The 20,483-nt window shown below is 37.6% G+C and overlaps 2 protein-coding genes across 11 annotated transcripts; both read left to right on the forward strand.

Moving 5' to 3' along the window:
- Position 1: 1 nt before the first annotated feature.
- LOC122056393 (SPX domain-containing protein 1-like) lies at positions 2-2,436 on the forward strand. Of its 6 annotated transcripts, none has more exons than XR_006133135.1 (4): positions 4-357; positions 467-652; positions 1,119-1,188; positions 2,001-2,436. XR_006133135.1 is itself a non-coding variant. In XM_042618323.1 (3 exons), the coding sequence occupies exons 2-3, from the start codon at positions 580-582 to the stop codon at positions 2,345-2,347; spliced, it is 420 nt and encodes a 139-aa protein (XP_042474257.1). In that variant the 5' UTR covers positions 2-357; positions 467-579; the 3' UTR covers positions 2,348-2,436. The 6 variants fall into 6 exon arrangements, 1 of the variants encoding a protein (XP_042474257.1); XR_006133134.1 differs by having other exon boundaries at positions 195-357; positions 980-1,198; XR_006133133.1 differs by having other exon boundaries at positions 196-357; positions 980-1,188.
- A 1,149-nt stretch (positions 2,437-3,585) lies between these two features.
- On the forward strand, positions 3,586-19,681 carry LOC122056394 (DNA repair protein RAD51 homolog 2-like). 5 transcript variants are annotated; one of them, XR_006133137.1, is made up of 13 exons: positions 3,587-3,771; positions 3,835-3,948; positions 4,028-4,171; positions 5,301-5,404; positions 5,480-5,543; positions 5,805-5,860; positions 6,016-6,096; positions 7,226-7,291; positions 7,402-7,493; positions 7,585-7,701; positions 8,034-8,144; positions 19,134-19,277; positions 19,370-19,681. XR_006133137.1 is itself a non-coding variant. In XM_042618325.1 (12 exons), exons 1-12 carry the CDS (start codon positions 3,688-3,690, stop codon positions 19,420-19,422), a joined length of 1,056 nt encoding a protein of 351 aa, XP_042474259.1. In that variant the 5' UTR covers positions 3,587-3,687; the 3' UTR covers positions 19,423-19,681. The 5 variants fall into 5 exon arrangements, 3 of the variants coding, with proteins under 3 accessions (XP_042474259.1, XP_042474258.1, XP_042474260.1); XR_006133138.1 differs by lacking the exon at positions 19,370-19,681 and having other exon boundaries at positions 3,586-3,771; positions 7,648-7,701; positions 19,134-19,267; XM_042618325.1 differs by lacking the exon at positions 8,034-8,144 and having other exon boundaries at positions 7,648-7,701.
- The last annotated feature ends 802 nt before the right edge of the window (positions 19,682-20,483 follow it).

Consider the following 20,483-nt stretch of genomic DNA (forward strand, 5'->3'; position numbering starts at 1 on the left):
TTTTGGTGTATATGCAAGATCCAATGATTTTAAATCACATTTTCAGATTTGACTTAATGTGTAGTGTCCATCTCCATTCAGTCCCTTAGTAGATCAAGAATGTCATGCTATAGAATGTACCTCTTTTTTATTGGAGAAGATGATTCTGTTTCCATTTTGATATCAGGTTCATAAGCAAGGTGTTGCACTTGGAAGATCTGTTGACTTGACAAAGTTTGATGGTTATGAACAATTGATCGAGGAGTTAGATCAGCTATTTGAATTCAAAGGAGAATTGATGGCTCCAAATAAAAATTGGATGATTGTATTTACTGATAATGAGGATGATATGATGCTTGTTGGAGATGACCCTTGGCAGTAAGCATGCTTCTACATTCCTAATGTTCTTCTCTTATGTATATATATCTTCCATTTTCTATGTATAAAGTGGATATGTTGACAACTGGTGTTGTATAATTTTCTGCAGGGAATTTTGTGCTATGGTCCGTCAGATTTTTATATACACAAAAGAGGAGGTCCAGAAGATGGATTCAAGTACCTTGAACCCAAAAAATGAAGATTGTCCTGATATGAAAGAGAATGTCAAGGAAACAAAAGGCAGTCAATCTGCATCATCATCTAATTCAAAAAACTCATAGGCTTATCCTGCAATGTAAGTAGGAATCTCTTTTTGTTTAATATAAATTGCCGTGATAATCATTTTATCCCATCATTTCCCAGGTTATTGAGATGTTTTATTTGAAAACTATGATAGGTTAGGTCCTTCTCCATTAATTCGACATTTGAAAGATAACTCCAACAGTTAATCCCCGAGTACTTCATACTCATATTACAGCTAGTCAAGTATTTATGCAACATGTTATCTGTCAATGAAAATTAAACTGCATCCTTTGCAAGAAAGACTGACAACTAGAAAAATAGTTCAATATCACTACTAGTATTTCATGTTTGGAAATTGATTTAAGCGAGAAGTTTGCAGGCTGACGACATCTTTGCCATGTGCAATTCAATCTTTGTAGGATCTTGAAGCACAAACAAAGTGATTGTTTGTGCTTTATCTAAGTGATTGTTTGAACAGTTTTATAGCATGCATCTTGACAATTAATATAATTTTGAAGATCACTATCAAGGAAGAATGTTCAAAGGAAAGTAAAGGCTAAGGAGAAGATCACGTAATTAACTACACGGGTAGGTTTCCGTAAGAATTCAACTTTTTCTTGATCTATTCTTATGTAGTCCATGGTACACATTAAAGATTTCACTGTAGCTTATTTTTAGTATTCTAACATGTAAATTAATACACTTTTGTGGATCCTCCAAACAATCTAAGTTGTGATGGATTGATATCCCTTTATGTTCCAAACCTTTGTTTTTTTTTGGAGCTTGTAATTTTCATTGCAAACAATCCATATGGTGTATGAATTACATTCAGTCCAGTATAAACTTAGCACTTTCGCTTCAGAGGCAATTTATGGATTTTATTCTACAATCATGTTTACTAATTGATCAGATTGATTAAGAAGGGTGTTGGAGTAGCTTGGTAAATTTGTTTTGCTAGGTTATGATAAATTAGCATTCAGCAGAATAGATGTTTGGATTTCTTCTTCAAATCACACAGTAATATTTCTCTTGTCATTGGTGAAACAATCAATCCACTCTCATTATAACTTCCACAACAGAAAATTTTATGTTATTTGCCTACTACCAATGCAGTTTAGCTGATTTTACATTGACTGAACAAGGTTGATTTTATTTAGGTATCAAACTCTCCCATTTGTTTTAGATATTACATGTCTTGTTTGTTAATTTCTCCAAACCATTATTTCTCAATTTGTTAACAAGGAAACTCATGTTAGCATAGTCATGATCAGAGCCTAATTATAGTTTACGATTATCTGAGTGTTATTGATTAACTATTCTGTTATTTCTTCTGGTTCTTTTTTTTTTTAAATTTATACACTCATTTAGATGGTTTATTATTCTTATTGTGATGAATTCAGGTCTAGTGAAAATACTGAAGAAGTATGACAAGAGAACAGCAGCACTTATCAGGCAGTCCTTCATCGAAAAGGTGCTGCAGCAGCCATTCTTTACAACTGATCTCCTATACAAACTCGTGAAGGAGTGTGTGGCTATGCTCGACCACCTCTTCCCCAGCAACAACCTGTCAATTTCAGCAGAATGCGACGGACAAAATGGAGTGCCAAAGCCGACACAATCAGGTGGGAGGGTTCCAGAGTTGGAGGAGATTAAATATATGCAGAGCTTATACATGAAGAGCACCGTAGCAGCGCTGCGGTCCTTGAAACAGATTAGGAGCAAAAGTTCAACAGTCAAAACAGATTAGAAAATCTCGTGTTATATTGTTCTACCTTTGTTTTAATAGTGTTATCATTTTGTTGGTTGCTTATGAAATTTTGTTGGTTGCTTATGAAATTTCTTCAGAATGTTATAGATATTATTTTTGAATGTTAGAAAATTGTATATTAAATTTTATTTTGAAATTTAGTATTTTGAATGATTTATAATATTGAAAAATTGTGTATTAATTTTTTTTTTATTTTTTATCTAAAAAAGACAACGGTTTTTCACCGTTGTCGTAGATAGTTTAAAACTGTTGTTGAAGACCCTATTATTAAAGGTAGACGCTCAAAGACAACGGTGAAAAACTGTTGCCTTTGAAGGAAAAGACAACGATTTTTCACCGTTGTAAAACTGTTGTCTTTGCCTTCAAAGACAACGGTTAAAAACTGTTGTCTTTGGGCACCCCTTTTAACAACACGGCCTTTAACAACAGTCCGAAAGGGGCTACGACAACGGTGAAAAATCGTTGTTGTTAGGCTTTTTTCTTGTAGTGAGATCGTTAAGCTAAACAAACAAGCTTGAACACATATGTGTTTAGCTCGTTAACGTTCGTGAACAATGTTCATGAACCATATTTATTAATAAAACTTTTTTCAATATGCTAAATAAACAATAAAATAAATAAATAAATTTAAATTATTAATCTTAATACCCAATCAAACAATTAAAAGCTTCAAACAATCAAACAAGATTGAATTGAGAGCTTGATAATATTTAAATGAACCAAGCTCAAACCAAGCTCAAGCCAAGCTTGAATTGAGAGCTTGATAACATCTAAACGAACCAAGCTCAAACCAAGATTCAAACAAGCTCAAGCTCATAAAAAATAAACCAAGCCAAGCTTGAACACTTATTTCAAAAGCTTGGTTCATTTTAAGCTTGGCTCGGCTCGACCAATCCAAATAATTCGACTAAAAATATTTTTTTTTTCAAAAAATTATTTTCTTTATAATTTTTTATTTTTATCTTAATATTTCATTATTATCCTACTAACATTAATATATATATAAAAATATCTTAATTTTTAAAATAAAATTTAATTTAAATAAAAGTTACTAATTCTTAAATTCGGATCAACTCCTAACCTGAAATAAAAAAAAACTTTAACTAAAAAAATCCCAACCCAAATTCGCCCAATCTAAATCTAATAATTTTTAATATTCTTCCGTTCGATTCAGATTGAATTAGTGGATAGAATTTATTTTTACACTCCATGAGTGTTTTGGCTTTTAGAATCATGTGCTTAATTTTGGTGGTTTTAACTTCATCTCGGTGGAAAGGATTTGAACGGAGCAGGCTAGAGGGATGCAATAGGGCGGCGCGATGTCGAACAAACTCATCAGCCAGATGGGTCTTCCCTCTTCCCTAGCGAACGTCTTCTCGGCTCGAAACATCTTAACCGCCAAGGCAAATCCGAATCCTCCTCTCTTATTCCTGCTCTAGGATTTCTCATTGTCCTTCCACTCGCAGGACGCCCTCTCACTGCCGGAGTTCGACCTGATGGCGCTTCTGGACGTCGATCGCGACCAGGTCAGGACCGCTGTCGCACGCATAAGCGAAATCGCCTGCCCTCCCTGCCGAACGGTGCATTTCAGACCTCGATCGACGACGATTTTCTGTCCTGCTTTCTGCTGCTCTAATTGATGCTTTGGCGCTTCTGCAGGCGCTATCGCTCATGGAGGACCGCGCGCTGACCGGGGGCTACCTCCCTACGCGTCTTCTTGGCCTCGACCGCGCTCTTCGCGGCGGAATTCCGTTTGGTGCTCTCACGGAGTTGGTCGGTCCATCAGGAATTGGCAAGACCCAGGTTTTGAATCTGTTCCGGTTGTTGTATTATGTTTTCTGTTTTACTTTGACGATGAACTGCTACATTTGACATATGGTCTTAAGGTATTGTTATACTTGTTGGGGATGTATGTTTCTGATGATATAAGAAAAAAATTTGGGCGCAAACAAAGAAGCTAAACTCTCGTTCTCCAATACATTCATGATAATCTTATGCTTAGGTCTGCTCGATCTATAGTTGAGTATTTGGTTAAGCTGGGATAAAATTGTGAAAAAAATTATAAATAACTTGTAATGATAAATGCTAATGCGTGCACCAACTATTTCATTGTATTTAATTAATGCTTTTTATTTAGTTTAAATAGTACATCGGCATGAATGAAATATTAATGTGAAAGAAAATCTAGACTAAGATTATCACTAACCTACAAACTTAGATTTATTCTAGTACTAACCCACTGTTAAATGCCAATTATGTGTCATGGTCTTGCAAGGTAGTCACCACCAGTGTCATAACAATAGGGATTGTAACCAATAATTTTTCACATGGGTTACTAAGGATATGGATTTAGCTAGTTTTAAGCTGAGTAGAACTCAGAGTACATATATGAAGTATAACTTTATGTGATGTGCATATTTGTCACACGAACAATTTAGATCAAGAATAAATAATTATATTTAATTATATTTGGTTTTTATTATTATTTGGATTTTTATAATTAATATTAACATTGAATAGGTTCATGTTGACTAATTTATTCAAATAGTTCATCTTCTCTCTAAGACTATAGCAATTTTCATATGAGTTTCAAATAGTTGCCAATTTACAATGACTGGTTCACTATTTCATATTGCCAATGAAAGGATACTGATATCTATAAGCAAATCTATCATTCTTTTCATAATAGTTGGCTGTATAGATTTGCTGCTAGCTTGTATGCATCAGCCAAGACTTGTAATATCCATTCCATTCAGCAGTCTATCATGCTTACCATAAGAACTTTGATCCAAGTATCAGATGCATTCCTTGGAACATTGCAAAGTATTGTGTCAAATAATTATTTTACTATGTTTTGTTTCTTTTCCTTAGAATTAAATGTTAAAAGTATGATCGTATTGAATTGACAATGTTCTTCTTGTTCTCAATGCAGTTTTGCTTAAAGCTGGCTCTGTTGGCAGCCTTGCCATCTAGCTATGGAGGATTAAATGGCCGAGTAATTTATATGGATACTGAATCTAAATTTCATTCTACCAGGTATTGCATTTGACTCTGAATTATGTAAAAAATTTCCACAAGTATCCTTATCATCTGATTTGAACACTATGACAGGTTGATAGAAATTGGTAGAAGTAGTTTTCCTCACATATTTAATTCAGAGGGAATGGCTCAAGAGGTCTATTTATAGTTGTTTTTTCTTGAATGTTCTTTGTCATTCATACTACCTGGTGTTACTTTGTACCCCTTCTTGCAAAATCATTTAGCAAATACCATCCAATTATAGGAATATGATGAAAATCAGCTGAAAAAATATGTTGCAAATTTTTTTTTTGGCAAGATTTATTTGTCAAATAGGACATCAATCTAATTATGGCAGATAAGTGTATTAACAGGTGATTGATGGGTTCAACTTTTTTTCCTTGTTTTAATTTTGCAGATGGCTGGAAGGATCATAGTTTTGCGACCTGCATCATTAGATGAATTGACTGAGAGGTATGTGCAAATGCTTTGTATGTTGGAGGGAATTTCCCTTAGTCATTTGATATATCATAAAGGAAATGACAAATGGACATTGCTGATTCTTATCTATTTTAGTGTTGTGTATGATGAACTACTAACAGTAGTTGTAGTTAATTTATATGTTGCAGTTTGCAACAGATTCAGCTGATTATTCTCCAACATGATGTAAAGTTGTTGATTGTTGATAGCATGGCTGCAATTCTTTTGGGGTGATGTCCTTTCTTTTACAGTTTCGTAGGCTCATTATGACTACATAATGTGTGAATATCAATGATTAATACTATTATTTTTGAATTAATGTAATTATAGAAAAATTTTATGATCTACAATTAATCCAATGTTGAGCATTGTTTTACTTTAACTGCAAAGTTATTAACTCTCCTTGCCTTCCCTAAACTTATCCATGTGAGATAAACTTAAGTTGTAAGGGGCTTCAATTTTGTTAATCTTATTTGAAAAACAACCAGTGTCCATTGTCATTAACAAGAATGATATGCATCAATTTTACACCCAGCTTGTTCTTGATGTATGCTAATGATGTGGAAATACTTATCATATATACCATGTTTTATTAAAATTATATATTTATGTTAACAAAAGCTGGTGCTTAGAAAAAAGAACTTTCTTATGGACTAGAGATTTGGTATTCTGGGCTAAGTAGACAGCACTATCACACTTCACGGCATCTATCACCCATGGTTATGCACAATTAGAATATTCTATCATTATGCTCATTATTGATATCTCCTTTAGACTAATTATGTGAATGTATCTTTTGTTGATAATAATAAACAACAATCAATTATTTTGTATATACTAATTTGTTGAAAACTTTCTTACGAAGTTTTTTTTTCTTCTTTGTGATGAATGGAGAGTGAACCTAACCCATATTTAATCAAGATATCAAATATGTACAAAAGATATTTGTGTTCTCAAGTAGGAGAACCAGATAAAATGTAAACAAAATTACAAAACATATCATGAATAAGACCCATGTTTGATTGTTCTAGTTGGCTGCTAAATCAAAATCATTAGGTGAATGAAATGAGAAATGAAAGAGTCGACAGTTGTGTTCCTTCCAAAAGTAACCTAGTAAAAAATGGTTTCTCAATCTTTTTTTCTTGTTTGTATTTGGGTGACAAGAAGCATCAAATAGTGCAAATTCCAATGTAAGAGGGAGGTTATCTTTTAGCCAAATATGGATTATGGGTTTATGTTAGGTAACATAAGGTCATGCAAACACTTCTTGATAGTTTGAGCTATTCACACATGACAAATATGTCTTAAAGTTGTCCTTATGAATTTGGCAATTGTTAACTTCGTGTACGGCTTGCATAGAGAGAATGAAAGGAGCACAACTGGACAGAAGCAACATTCATGCCATTTGCCACTTTCATTTCTCAAGTAAAGATTTTTCCTGCCATTGTCAAGGCTTTAACATTTCAAGTCCCAACCTTTAGTGTCAAGTTTCAAAGTTTGCCATCTATGGGATAAACCCTTCTAAATGTATATAGGTCCCTTGCTGAATTTTCACAAATTCCTATTGTGGTGACAAACCAGGTGCGGAGTCAGAATAATTATGAAGTTGTTCACTATCCATTCCAAGGTTAGATGGATGTGTGTGTCTATGGGAGGTTATCTTTTGGTTGGTTGTTAACTCACTTAAATCGCTAAATCTTATGTTAACTATTCTACAGGTAATATGGATAGGACAAGCTGCATGCTTGAAAAGCTAGAGTCTCACTTAATTGCTTCTTTAGGGATCCAATGGGCTCATGCTGTAACCATCCGTCTCATATTTGAGGCTCACTCTGGTCAGTATACTCCTCGGATTTTAGATTAGAATCAATTATTTTCAGAATTTCCCTATGCTTCATTAAACCAAAATACACCAAAATGGGCAAAATTGTTTCAGATTTGTGTTGGAAAGACTAACTTATTGATGATCTGCTTAACAAGATCAGTCATATCACTTTCTAATATGAATTTTCTTCTGAGCTGAAAGTATTGTGACAATGTGTTTCAACTATCAGACATCTTAAAGAAAAGTATAAACATATTGAATTGTTACTCTACAAGATGCTTAGGAAAATGATAAACTATCCATTTCTCAACATTTCCCTCTTTCTTCCTCTCTCTACTTCAGGAGGATGAGTCCAACACCCAAGATGTTCTTTGCAATCTCAGCTGCTCAAATCATGCCACTAAACTATGGAGAAGATAGTGATTCTTCTCCTATCTTTTTTTTTGGATGAAGGTAAATTGTATTAATTAGTCAAGGTCTTACATTGTAACCACTCAAAAATCGAAAAACATGGGTTTGGAGCTTCCTAAGCGTCCTCTCAACATTTGGTACATGTCCCTCATATTGACATCTATTGCGGACATGCCAAATTAAATACACCATGCAAGACATCCCTAAGTGGCGAGCTTTAGTTAGCATTCTATCACTGTGGTATTATTGGTGGAAGATTTCCGTCATTTGAATGTCATGGCTGATTTGGAGCCAATTTCTGCCCATAGCTCCTTACTGATGGAACAGCTGAAGAAAAGGTGATTCATAGTTTCATCTGCCTGTTGGCAAAGTGGGCTGGTTTTGCAAGTCTCGAATGATATGTTGTCCTTTGTGCGTATCCGCCTGTTTGCAAGGAGCCAAACTGTGAATGGGTGCTTCGGCATGAGGTAAGGCTTCCACACCACTAAAGCCCACTCTTTTTTGTCACTCTTGGGCTTGAAGTAGCCATAAGCAGCAGCTGAACCACGCTGCAACTCACCGTCAAACCAAGAGGACATAACTGCCGCCCCTTGATGTGCATTGCTGGCCTGGAGTTGTAGCTTGAACCGATTTGTAAGAGGCATTTGATGAGGGGAGAATCTGATCTCTTGGTTTGCCACTCCCATAAGTCAACTTGTCGGAGGTATCAGTGATGAACCCAGCACATCCAAAGCGAGTCTTTCATCCGTTGGATGTTCCACAGCGATTTGGACAGCAATGCAGAATTCTAGGCTCTTAAGTCACGAAGTCCGTAGCCTCCTTCCTTTGCCAAGTACATGGTGACCCAAGAGATGGGCGGGTGCTTGGTGGACCATACAAAAGACCAACATAGTGTATATATCTTGTCTATTGTTGCACAAGGGATCGGCAAGATTGAAAGCCAAAAGCACTTGATACCTTGGAGGACTGCCTTCACCAATTTGAGTTTGCTGGTGTAGGATAGCGTTTGTTTTGGCCATGAGGTAGTTTCCTCACAATCACTTCAGTCAAGGACCCATAGTTGCTGGTCCTTAGCTTCTCCTATGCAAGAGGGATGCCGAGGTAGCAAAATGGGAAGGAACCGTGCTGGAATCCAGTAATTTCAGCAATCTGTCCGCTGTTCTATCATTGACTTCAGCGAGGAGCAAGCTGGACTTGGAGAGGTTTGGGTGAAACCCAACCATGTCTCCGAAGTCCTTAAGGCAGCCCGCTATCAAGGCAATGATGTCTTCATCTACTCAGTTGAAGAGAAGGAGGTCATCTATATAAGCTAAGTGTGTGATGTTTGTTCCAGCACACATCGGGTGGAAGTTGAAAGCTGGCTGCATTGACATAGCCTTAAGCATCCGTGAGAATACCTCCAAGCACAATCCAAATAGAAAGGGAGATAGTGGGTCCCCTTGTCAGAGGCCTCTTCTCCCTTTGAAGAATCTATACATAGCGCCATTGAGTGAAACCGAGTAGGTGACGGTGGTAACACATTCAAAAATCTAGAAGATGTACTGCTGTGGGAATCCGAAGCATTGAAGGACAACCATCAAAAAGGACCGAGTCAAATGCCTTTTAGAGGTCGACTTTGAGCACACACCTTGAAGAGATCCTTTTCCTTGCATATTTCCGCAGTAGCTCTTGTGCTAGGTGGATGTTTTCTACGATTGAGCGGTCTTCAACAGATGTCGCTTGAGCTAGGTTGAGGAGATTGCTAGTGGCTGATTGTAGTCGAGATGCCAAGAATTTAGAGATGATTTTATACACCACGGTGCAACACGATATCGGCCTGTAGTTTGCAACAAATGTGGCATGCTCGATTTTGGGGACTATGACTAGTAGTGTGTGATTCCATTGCTTGAGGAGGTGACTTGAGGTAAAAAATTCCTTGACTGCCTCATACATGTCTAAGCTCACTGTTTGTCAATCTTCTTTGAAAAATTTGGAGTCATATCCCTTTGGTCCTAGGGCATGCTCATTGCCGATGTCGAACAACGTTGTTCGTATCTCTTCATTGGTGATTCGAGCTGTGAGGAGCTATTGTTGTTGCGTTGTTAGTGTTAGCTCTAATTTGTTAGCTCCCCTTTCTAGCGGCGAACAAGTTGTGAATTGGGAGACAAATTCATTAGCCACCTTTTGCAAGCTCGTCATTTGTTCATCGGAAGCTTTGGTAATATGGCCACTATAGTATTGTGTTTGTTGTTTCGTTTGGCCAGATCATCAGATATTTACAATTTGCTCGTTGTTGATAAAAGGATCTTTCCGCCTCCGGCAACCTACTAGCTGCGGCCTGCAAGTGCATATAGTTATCTAGCTTGGGTTCGCTCGATAGTATCCATTGTTGGGCGACATCTAACTTAGTAGCTTGTTGTGCTTTATGGGAGATGTTTGAAAATGTTGCTTGTTTAGCACCGTAGCTGCGGTGTGAGTCGAGTTAGCTTCTGTTTGAGCTGGAATTGAGCATTTTTGGTCGCTCTTCCCAAGAGTTAATGAGCAGTCCTTGAAAGTCTTCATGCAACACCCACATGTTATGAAACTTGAAAGACCTTGTTGGTGCAGAGAGCAGATAGTCAAACCTAAGTTTTGACAAAGGTTCAAAGTTAAGTTTCATTGTAATCTAACAAGGTTGACTAAGTGTGCAAGTAGTTCAACTAGAAAGTTCTAGTAGGTCAAGTTGACTAGATATTAGGCAAGGTAAAAGTGTGGACACTAGGCAAAGGGAAAGCCCTAGTTGCAGCTAGGTAAGGAAGTCCTGATCTATGGGAATGAGTAAAAAGGTCCTGCTCGAGTGGACTGAGCAGAAGACTTGGTAGATCAAGAACGTTGGACAAAAGTTTTAGGAGTCGAGGACACTAGGCGGGAAGCCCGCGGGGTCGAGAACACTAGATAGAAGTTTAGACGGATTGAAGATTAGACGTCTAGCGGGAAGGCCGAAGGTCAAGATTAGATATTGAGCAAAAGCCCAAATAGATCTGTAGGATCGGATGTTTGGTAAGTCAGGTAAATCCTCCTGAGAGGAGTAGGTGAGAACGCGTTCCCTTGAAGTGAACAGTATACGTTGGTTTGACCTAGATTTCAGCGAAATTCAAAAGTCAGGATCAGGCAGTTCCGAGACGGTCAAGATGTATTATCTTTATTATGCTTGTGTACTAACTCTGTGATGCAGGCAGACAAAGCAATTGACCTGGAAAAGTACGCTGGAAGATTCTAGGCACTTGGATATGTTCCAAGCAACCATACCTGGTCTGGATAGACTCGAACCCTAGCCATGTGTGCAACTGAGCTGGCACGCTTCGATTGGCCTGCGCACGTAAGCTTTCAGGCACTCGGGAGGGATCCAGGCCCCTGGGAAGGGATACAGGTGACTCGAATAGAGTTTCGCTCTAACTTAGCGACGAAAGTAGATCGGATAAGCCTCGGTGGAGGTGCCTGGAGTTGGTCCAGCGCATGGAATAGGCTATAAAAAAAGCTTTCGATTAAGAGCTCAGCACAACATTCTTCTACACTGAATGACTCTCACGCTGCTCCGAAACTCCACTACAACGCCGAAATACTGCTTTGACAACTACGATCAAGTCTACACTTCATTCTTGTTGTTGGTATCTTTAATTTCTATGCTTAATATTCATATTCAATTCTTTGTACTTAATTGAATCTTTAGTGGATTTTTCAATGAAAGTGATCAACGATCGCGAGTCTTGGACTAGCAGCACAGGTTGTGAACCAAGTAAAAACAAAATTTGTTAGCATTATGCTTACTTCTCTTATTCTTTATTTCCACAAAAAACTGTGAAAAAGCGATACACGCTATCCCCTCTCTAGCACTCATCTTCGATCTTACAGACCTTTGTTTATGTTGCAAAACTTGAAGCATCGTGACCACATAGCATGAGTGGTCAGAGAGGCAGTCCGATGGTAAGAATTCTACAAAACTGTGGAAGTCTTCAAGTAGCAATTGTGTGTTAATCAATACACGATCCAACTTGTTCTAGACAATACCATTTGTTCATGTTAAACGACATCCCATTGACTGCCGCTGAATTGTTGCTTCAAAGTCCTGAATTTCATAATGTCACCGGCCTGCCTCCTTTATCCTGGGTGGATAGCAAGTCATTGAAATCACCGAGCGCCGTCCATGGTTCGCCGATTGAATCTCCTAGCTCAATTAGGGATTGACACAGCGGCCTTTAGGCCATGATGCTATGAAGTCCATACACAAAAGTCACCAACCGTGATTTTACAGTGTGTTTGGCAATGTAAGAGCTGTGCCTCAGCTCGTAGGATGTTCAAATCAACTAGTTGTGGGTTCCAAAGCACCAAATGCGACCACGATTAGAGAATTGAAAGTTATGGTCAATTTTCATACCTGAAAACTATTGTGGGAGGGTAGCATTGACATCCTCTTTTGATAATTTGGTTTTCAATATTCCCAAAATTGCTATTCGTCGCCAATGAAGGTGATGCTAGACCCCCTTCTGTTTTAGGAACTTATGGAAGCCCCTTATGTTTCAACTTGCGATCTTCATGTTGCACCGCGGACACTACGTCCGTCCTCGCCGTCCTGTTGGGACAGTCCCATTCCGATCACGTGCACAGGTTGATGTAGAGTTGGAATCTATCGCAGCAGAGGTCTCTGCACCGCTACTTTCCGTGTTGGTGTTGGATGTTGATGCTTGAACCAGTGCACATTTTGATGAAGAGGGGGCTTCGTGTGTCTGCTGAGCAGTCACAGCTTCATGGACACTATGGGTTTTCTGATCCATTGAACTTGGCAAGTTGATAGCTACAGTTGTGCTCGCTGATTTGCCCAAGTCGTTGTCTGCACTCGCTTGTTTTGCACCGTTGTTCTCCATCTCATGGGGCTGTGGTGCAATTAGGGTTCCTCCTTGAGTATCCAGACTGCAAGGCAGTGCTCTCTTGAAGTTGTTCAACCTGGTCAGGCAATGCATTGGGGCATTAAGCGCGGAAGGCTGCAGTGGTTGCTTCTGTTGGGTGGGTCCAACAGTGCACCTTTGTCCACTTGAGAGTGACCGCTTGTTCGGGGATTGCGATTGAGGGTGTGGATCTTGTGTTGGCTCGGGGCAAGCCTCATCCTTGTTTGTTGCTCGACAATTCTCCTTGGTGTGCCTGATCCTGTGACAACTTTGACAAAACTCAGGCATTGTTTCATACTCTAATTGGAGGCTGATTTGGGCTCCTGTTAGCAATGAGATTGGCACTGTTTGCATTTGTTCTCCCTCCATATCCACTTCAATCAGCATCCAAGCATAGGTGAGTCATTCCTTGGTGTGCGTGAGCTTGTTGATGTGAAATGACCTGCCTATTTTAGAGCCAACCAAATTGAGTACGCGCTTTGTCCAGCAATCCACTGGTAGGGATGAAATGACGGTCTTCCTCGAAGAGAAAACAGCAAGGCATTACCTTCAAGAAGAATGTGCTACCATAAATAAAATGAGAACCGCCTCCTAGCACTCGATCTTGATCCGCTGTTGTATCAAATTGTAAAATTGCCCATCCACTTTTGTGCATATAGAAACGATATGAAGTCCTCCATCGCTTGACAACTGCCATCATGTCATCTCGTCCAGGGTTGCGCCCCATGAAGCATCCAACTAGACAGAATCCTATCAAGTCTTCCACCACGTCGATGCCATCATAGCCTATTTTGAGCATCTTTCCTTGTCATTCCAACGGAGTTAAGCGCATTGCTGTACTCGTTCTCCAATTGTCGTGGAATAAGCTGGCCCAAGTCCTCGAAGGTCCCTTGCTTGGTCGATTGTGTTCTCCCCTATCAATTGGCTCAGCAAGTTGCTTCGGTTCGCTATGTTGTCCCCTGTGTGGGATATCTTCTAGGTTTATTTGTGCCAGTGGGTAAGGTAGGATTAAAGGCGCGCCCGAGGCGTCAGGCGCACAAGGCGCTGGGAAAAATGCCTTCTCCCACGCAAGGCGGGCGTTGTTCGTCAGGCGTGCGCCTGGGCGTGCCTAGTGAGCCTTCGCGCCTCAACGAAGGCGCGATCGAAGCGCATCGCGCAATCGTTCACGTTCACGATTTTCGGATTTCTAACCAAAAAAACATTTCAAACATAATTTGGTTTGGAATTAGGGCACGAAGAAGAAAAGGATAAAAGGGAAGAAGAAGAAGAAGAAACCTGAATTTGAAGAAGAGTTGCCCAGGTATTTCCTTAGTCGCCGCCGTCGCTGCTGCTGAGTCGCGTCGTTGTCCAGGTATGTGTTTTTTTCCATCTTTTTTTTTGTTTTTCTATTTTCACTTCATCTTCTTCTTCTCTTCTTCTTCTTTTGTAATCTTCTTCTTCGCTCCTTCGCTTCTTCTCTTCTTTTTCTGTTATTTCTTTTCTTCTTCTTCTTCTTCTTCGTTTTCACTGTTCAATATTTCAACGTTTTGTCATCACCTTCGTTTTCTTCTCTCTGTTATATCTTCTTCCTCTATTTTCTTTTTTTTCCCTTCCTATTGACAGCAAAACTGCTGCGACCCGTTTTTTTTCCTATTTTTCTTTTTGTTTTTTGTTTCCAGTTGTTGGTACTGTAAAAAACTGCTATCCAGTTTTTATTTTGTTGTTGGTCCTTTTTTTTCCTTTTTTTCTCCTATTTTTCTTTTTTTTCCTATTTTTCTATTGCTGGTACCAGTGGTATAGTACTTTTCTATTATTGTTGGTGCTAGGTACAGTATCTTTCTATTGCCTTGTGATAGCTAGTCTGGTTGAGAACTTGCAGTTGCCTTGTGATTGTGAGGTATGGCTACGATTGATGACTTTGACCATTGATGTTACACAAGTGAAAGTGAATATGAGTTCTTGGAAGTTCAACAAGGAAAAATATTGTCTCTTATGTTTTTGACAAGTGCAAGGCAAGCTCAAGATGGTTTTGCAAAAATGAATGCATGTATGGATTGGATTCTTGAAAATAAAAAAGCATAACTATGGTCTTATCTTAGGATTTTGACAATTGAACCATCAATTTTTTGTTGTTGTTGTAAATGCAACTTGATACCATACATTAATAATATTATAGAAAGAAAAGCATATGGGAGCTTTTATTACGTCTTGAGTAGAAATATGATTCCATCTTATGTTCTTAACAAGTATAAGGCCATCATATGTCTTTGCAAAAACAGTTTGATGACTAAAAATGAGTCATTTTGACAATTTTTAATTTTTTTTTTTATAAAAGCACACCTTCCTAGGAGTCTAGGCCTTGTTTGGTTGGGAAGTTGTATAAAACTTTTTTGTTGTTTATGGGAAAATAAAATTTGAAAGATGAGAAGGGTAAATATTTAAAATTACTTTTTAAAACATGCATGAATTTATTAGAGATGGATGATGTGATAACTATTTATTTTTTATTTAAATTCCGATGACTTTTTTGAAATAGAAATTTTTCACAAACTATACAAGACCTAATATTTTATATTATTTTTTTTGAAAAGAACCATGACCGAGTCAATTGACCATAAGGTATTTTCCAAAAAAAAAACTTGGCTGTCTTTTTTAACCATCTTAACTCAAAAATATTTTTGCTTTGTAGAGACTTATGAATCCAATGGTACTTTTTTTTTGTTTAGCATGTTAGAAAAAAATAGATTTAATTCAATGAAGCTAGGCGTATTTTGGAAATGAAAACAATAGAGAGAAAGTCAGAGTTGCATCTATCGAGGAAAAACTTCAAGAGACACGTTTAAAATGGTACGAATATATACTTAGACGATCAATAAATACTCTAATTAGGTGATGTGAAACTATGACAAATATATACATCAAACAATGAAGAGAAAGACCAAAAAAGATTTGGAGTAACCATAAAATATGATAAATTTTATTTAAATATAGATGATGATATAGTAGGGGATAAAGTTCAATGACGTAGAAGTATCCATATGGTCGATCCCCACCTAGTGGGATTAAGGATTAATTGATTGTTGTTGTTGTTGTAAGCTAAGGGTATTTTGAACGTAAAATGTAGGTGTATACTTTATGAAAAATCAAATTGTGTTTTGTGATTTGGAAAATACTAAATGCATTATGCGTCCTTTGGGAAATTTTACCTATGATGAAACTTAGGAAGCTTAAATCGCAAAGGTTTCTAAGTTATTCTCCTCCTCTATTGAGAACTAGACTTCGACGAGTTGAATGGTTATATAGCTCGAATGTGATTTGCTACATTTTATTTTATTTATTTAACCAACGGTTATATTTTCCAATAGTTTACCAATTGTGCTCTCCTTTTCACTAAAGTGAGAAGTCATCTAGTTTTTGCAATAATGAGTGGTTGATCGATGTTGGCTTTGTTAAAGGGGTTTGAATGGCGTGCGTGCTAGTGTTGGTCGATGATAACATTTAGGCTGCGTTTGGTTAGGCATAATGTAATCTAGCTTGTAATGTAATCTAATTTGTAATATAATGTAATTTAATCTTGATTACATTACTACGTTTGGTAATGTAATATATGTAATCTTTAATTACAAGGGTGATTACATTCTTTTGTTTGATGTCTAATATTTTTTATAAGGAATGTAATTCGTATTATTATAAAATGACAAAGATATCCTGTGACCTTTGCCGAAGGCGACGACCGATGGCGGCAGCTGCCGCACCTCTATCGGAGCCAGAGGGTGACGGCCAGTGGCCGACGGTGCCTGGAGGTGACGGTCGGCGGGCGATGGCGACCAACGACGGTGGCGGCCGACGGCTGTGGCTAACGACGGCGCTAGGAGTAAAGGTGTAATCGAGTCGAGCTGAGCCGAACTCTTAAATGTTTGAGCTTGGCTCGTTTATAATTGAGTCGAGCTCGAGCTTTATTTAACGAATATATTCATGGCTCACGAGCTTATTCGAGCTTTTATCGAGCCTAAACGAGCTTAATAAATATAAACTATAAATTTAAATATTCATTAAAAACTAAATTATATATTTAAAGAAAATTATAATATTCTTATTAAAATTTATAATTTTATTCTAATAAATAAATTTAATATATTTGTTTATATTTTTCATAAGTAGAATGTAAAATCTATAAATTCAATATCAAAACTATTATTTTTTTATTTAAAAGTTGATTCATGAGCTTAACGAACGTGTTCACGAGCTAACGAGCCGGGTATTGTGAAGCTTGAGCTTGGTTTGTTTATCTTAATGATCCTCATTAAACGAGCTCAAAAATCGAGCTTCGGATAGCTCACGAGCAGCTTAGTTCATTTACACCGCTAACTGGGAGGCGATGGCCGGTGGCGGTCGGCGGCAGTGGCTAAAGACGGCCATCGGTGGTGGCTGAAGACGGCCGTCGGTGGTGGCTGATGGCGGCGGCCAGCAGCGACGATCGGCGGCGGCACCCGGACGCGGCAGGCAGGGGCGGGCGTGACCAATTGATGCTGAAAATGGACTAGGGGTATATTTGACATTTAAATTTTAGTTAAACAGTGACCTTATAATGTAATCAGATTACATGGTGTTAGTCTTGTAATCCAAATTACAAAACTTTGTTACCTTTTGTAATCTAGATTACATTACAGCTTTAAAACTGTACCAAACAAAGTAATTAATATTGTAATGTAATCTTAATTACATTACAAGGCAGATTACATCCTACCAAATGTAACCTTAATGCGAAATGACATTCGGATGAGACAATATGAGGGAAATTGCAATGGTGGAAGCCTGATATTGATTCAAATGAAAGATGATTGAAGGAAGTTGAGAGTTTTTGGCAAATGGCATTTAAGTGAGTTGTGTTGGATACTGAAGGGTGACTTCAATCAAGGTTGATGATTGTAAACTTACTATTGAAGGAGGCCATGGACCAAGCAAAGATGTGGATGGATTAACTAAAGAAGTGATAGCAGCAATTGTTCAAAGAGAGAATTGCACAGAGCGAGAAGGCTGCAAGGTGCCGATAAGGGTTAATATAATCTAGGTGATGGTCTACTATAGTAGTGCTGGTGCAAGTGAGAATAGGGCAGCACTTTGATGTTGTGGGACTATGGTGGCAGGACTAAGGATGATCTGGGAGGTAATTATAGGATAGGATAAAACGGTGAAAGAACACAGTGTCTATGAAATGAGTAGTATGTCTACATTCATCAAGGGATCTCACAATAATTATACGAGTATGGATTATACAGGAGAGAAGGTGAAGGAACGCTGTGTATGGAATGAGTAGTTTGTGTATTTTCAACATGAAACAATGGTGTGTATCTGTCATGACAGATCTGGTACCTTTGACACCTTCATGTAGGAGCATGGGTTTGGTTCTAATGTCATTGATGCGGTACAAGATTGTGTACTTCAGTCAATGATATGATAAAAAAAGGTAAGGAGCAAGAGGAATATCTCGACTAACTGTTGAAAATGATTTAATTCATAATTCCATTGCCGTGCAATTATATACACCAAAGGTAAAAATAATAATAATAGACTTAGTTAATTGACTCTTATCTATCTTCATTTTTAATTCATGAAGGTGTCTGACTATGTGAACGCACACATGATCTTTGTGTTGTTCATGCCTCTTCAAAACAAGGACGATTTGGAGCTTTAGCACCATCACATCTTGAAATTTATTTTGTCATGTTTGATTGTGTTTTTGCATCACTATCAACCCAATTTATGTTGGCATGTAAGTCCAGAAAAGTTGACTATTGGGCTTGTAAAACAGCAACCAGCAGTTTGCAGTGTGTCTCACTATTTGGTGATCCTCAAATCACTATATCCTTTTTAGTTAATGTTAAATATAGTTGTACTTGATTTCCTTTTGCTGCCATATTTTCTACTCTAATTGATTCAATTTAACTAACTAGATTATGTTTGAACTTACCAAGTCGGTGCAAACGTGGAGATAAAATTTGGCATAATGATCCCGTACAGCCATCTCAACCTTTTGTCTTTGCTACATTAAATTATTTCTATTGCTTTAATTTTCTGTGTTATTTCAACTTTTTTTTAATATGTTATTTTTTTGTCCAACATTCTGACCCATGATTTTATCATTTTGTAGGTCAGAGGTTTATTAAGATTTCAAAATCTCCCACATCCCCGGCAATAGCATTTCCGTTCCTTGTGAAGTCCTCTGGAATTGCATTACTAAGTGATGAAGGTCTAGAAGTTACAGGCTCGGAGATGAGCACAATACGATGTGAAGGTGTGTATTTGAGAATGTTATTATTTTAACTACTTTCAATTACTATAAGATTAACTTCTATTATAAATTTGGCTTGCTTCTATAAATGCCAGGCCTAAACGTTCTTGTTGAGGGAGCTGAACCATTCCCTCATCTTGGATGCTAATCAATGGTAGGTTTCTTTTGCACTTAGCATCCAGAATTTTTTGTTCTGCCAGGTTCGTTTGAAAGATGCACTTGTTTGGTTCCCTGTGGTGGTTCTATATTTTGTTTTCTTATGTTGTGTTGTTTGTTTATTGGGATTGACTCCCAAAAATTCTTCAAAATGGGCATTTCTAAACATATAGCTAGCTTGTATAATGGAATTGCTGCATCATGAGTAAGAATATGCTCTTCATTTTGTCTTGAAAATATTTTGAAAGACAGATGCATGTTTTGCTTATGCTTCATGTGGTTTACTTCTTCCTGGATGCTGGAATTCATTATCTATAAGAAAGTTTTAACTATTGAGCTATCAGTCAAAGGTTGATCTCTTACGTGCTCTTTTTTGCAGTTGATATCCTAGAATAAGTTTTAATCTCTTGTACTTTGATCTCATCCTTTGTATGGTCATTATATCCATCAAAGAATTTACATACATCTGCAACTTTCAAAGTTGAATTTTCCTCTGGGATCTTCATGCATCTTATGCAATTCCATTTTTGGATATGGATATTCATGTACATGTATTGATTCTTAACATCCTCAATAGATTTAAATTTGGAGATAAATCTGCATTGTTGTGATCCTTGCCTTAGTGACTAATCCTTGATTCTTTCTCCTTGAATGACTAGCGCATTTCGCTTAAATTTGAAAAGTAGCCTTAATTCTGAAAGTAATATATCCAATGGCTTCATCGATCTCTTGTAAGAAATCTTCTTTCTCTCGCCCGCAAGTAGTTTTCATGACCAAATGAATAAGTGCCAAGTAATGAATATTTGCAGTGAATCTGAAATATTCTCTTCAACCTTGGCTAACCTATCTTTGCATGGCATTCTAAACTTTGATTTCGTTGACCAGTGTCGAATGATTATCTGCAAGATACGTTGGCACTACTTTTGTAGAGTAGTCTCCCACAAAAACCTACTGTACTGACAATTTTAATATCTACAATCCCAGTAGAACAATTGGACATATCATTGTATACCCAAATAGAAAACCTTTGATGTTCGTTGTAATCTCTATGAT

The sequence above is a fragment of the Zingiber officinale genome, chromosome 3B (genome assembly GCF_018446385.1).
Source record: "Zingiber officinale cultivar Zhangliang chromosome 3B, Zo_v1.1, whole genome shotgun sequence".
In the NCBI taxonomy this organism is placed as follows: Eukaryota; Viridiplantae; Streptophyta; class Magnoliopsida; order Zingiberales; family Zingiberaceae; genus Zingiber; species Zingiber officinale.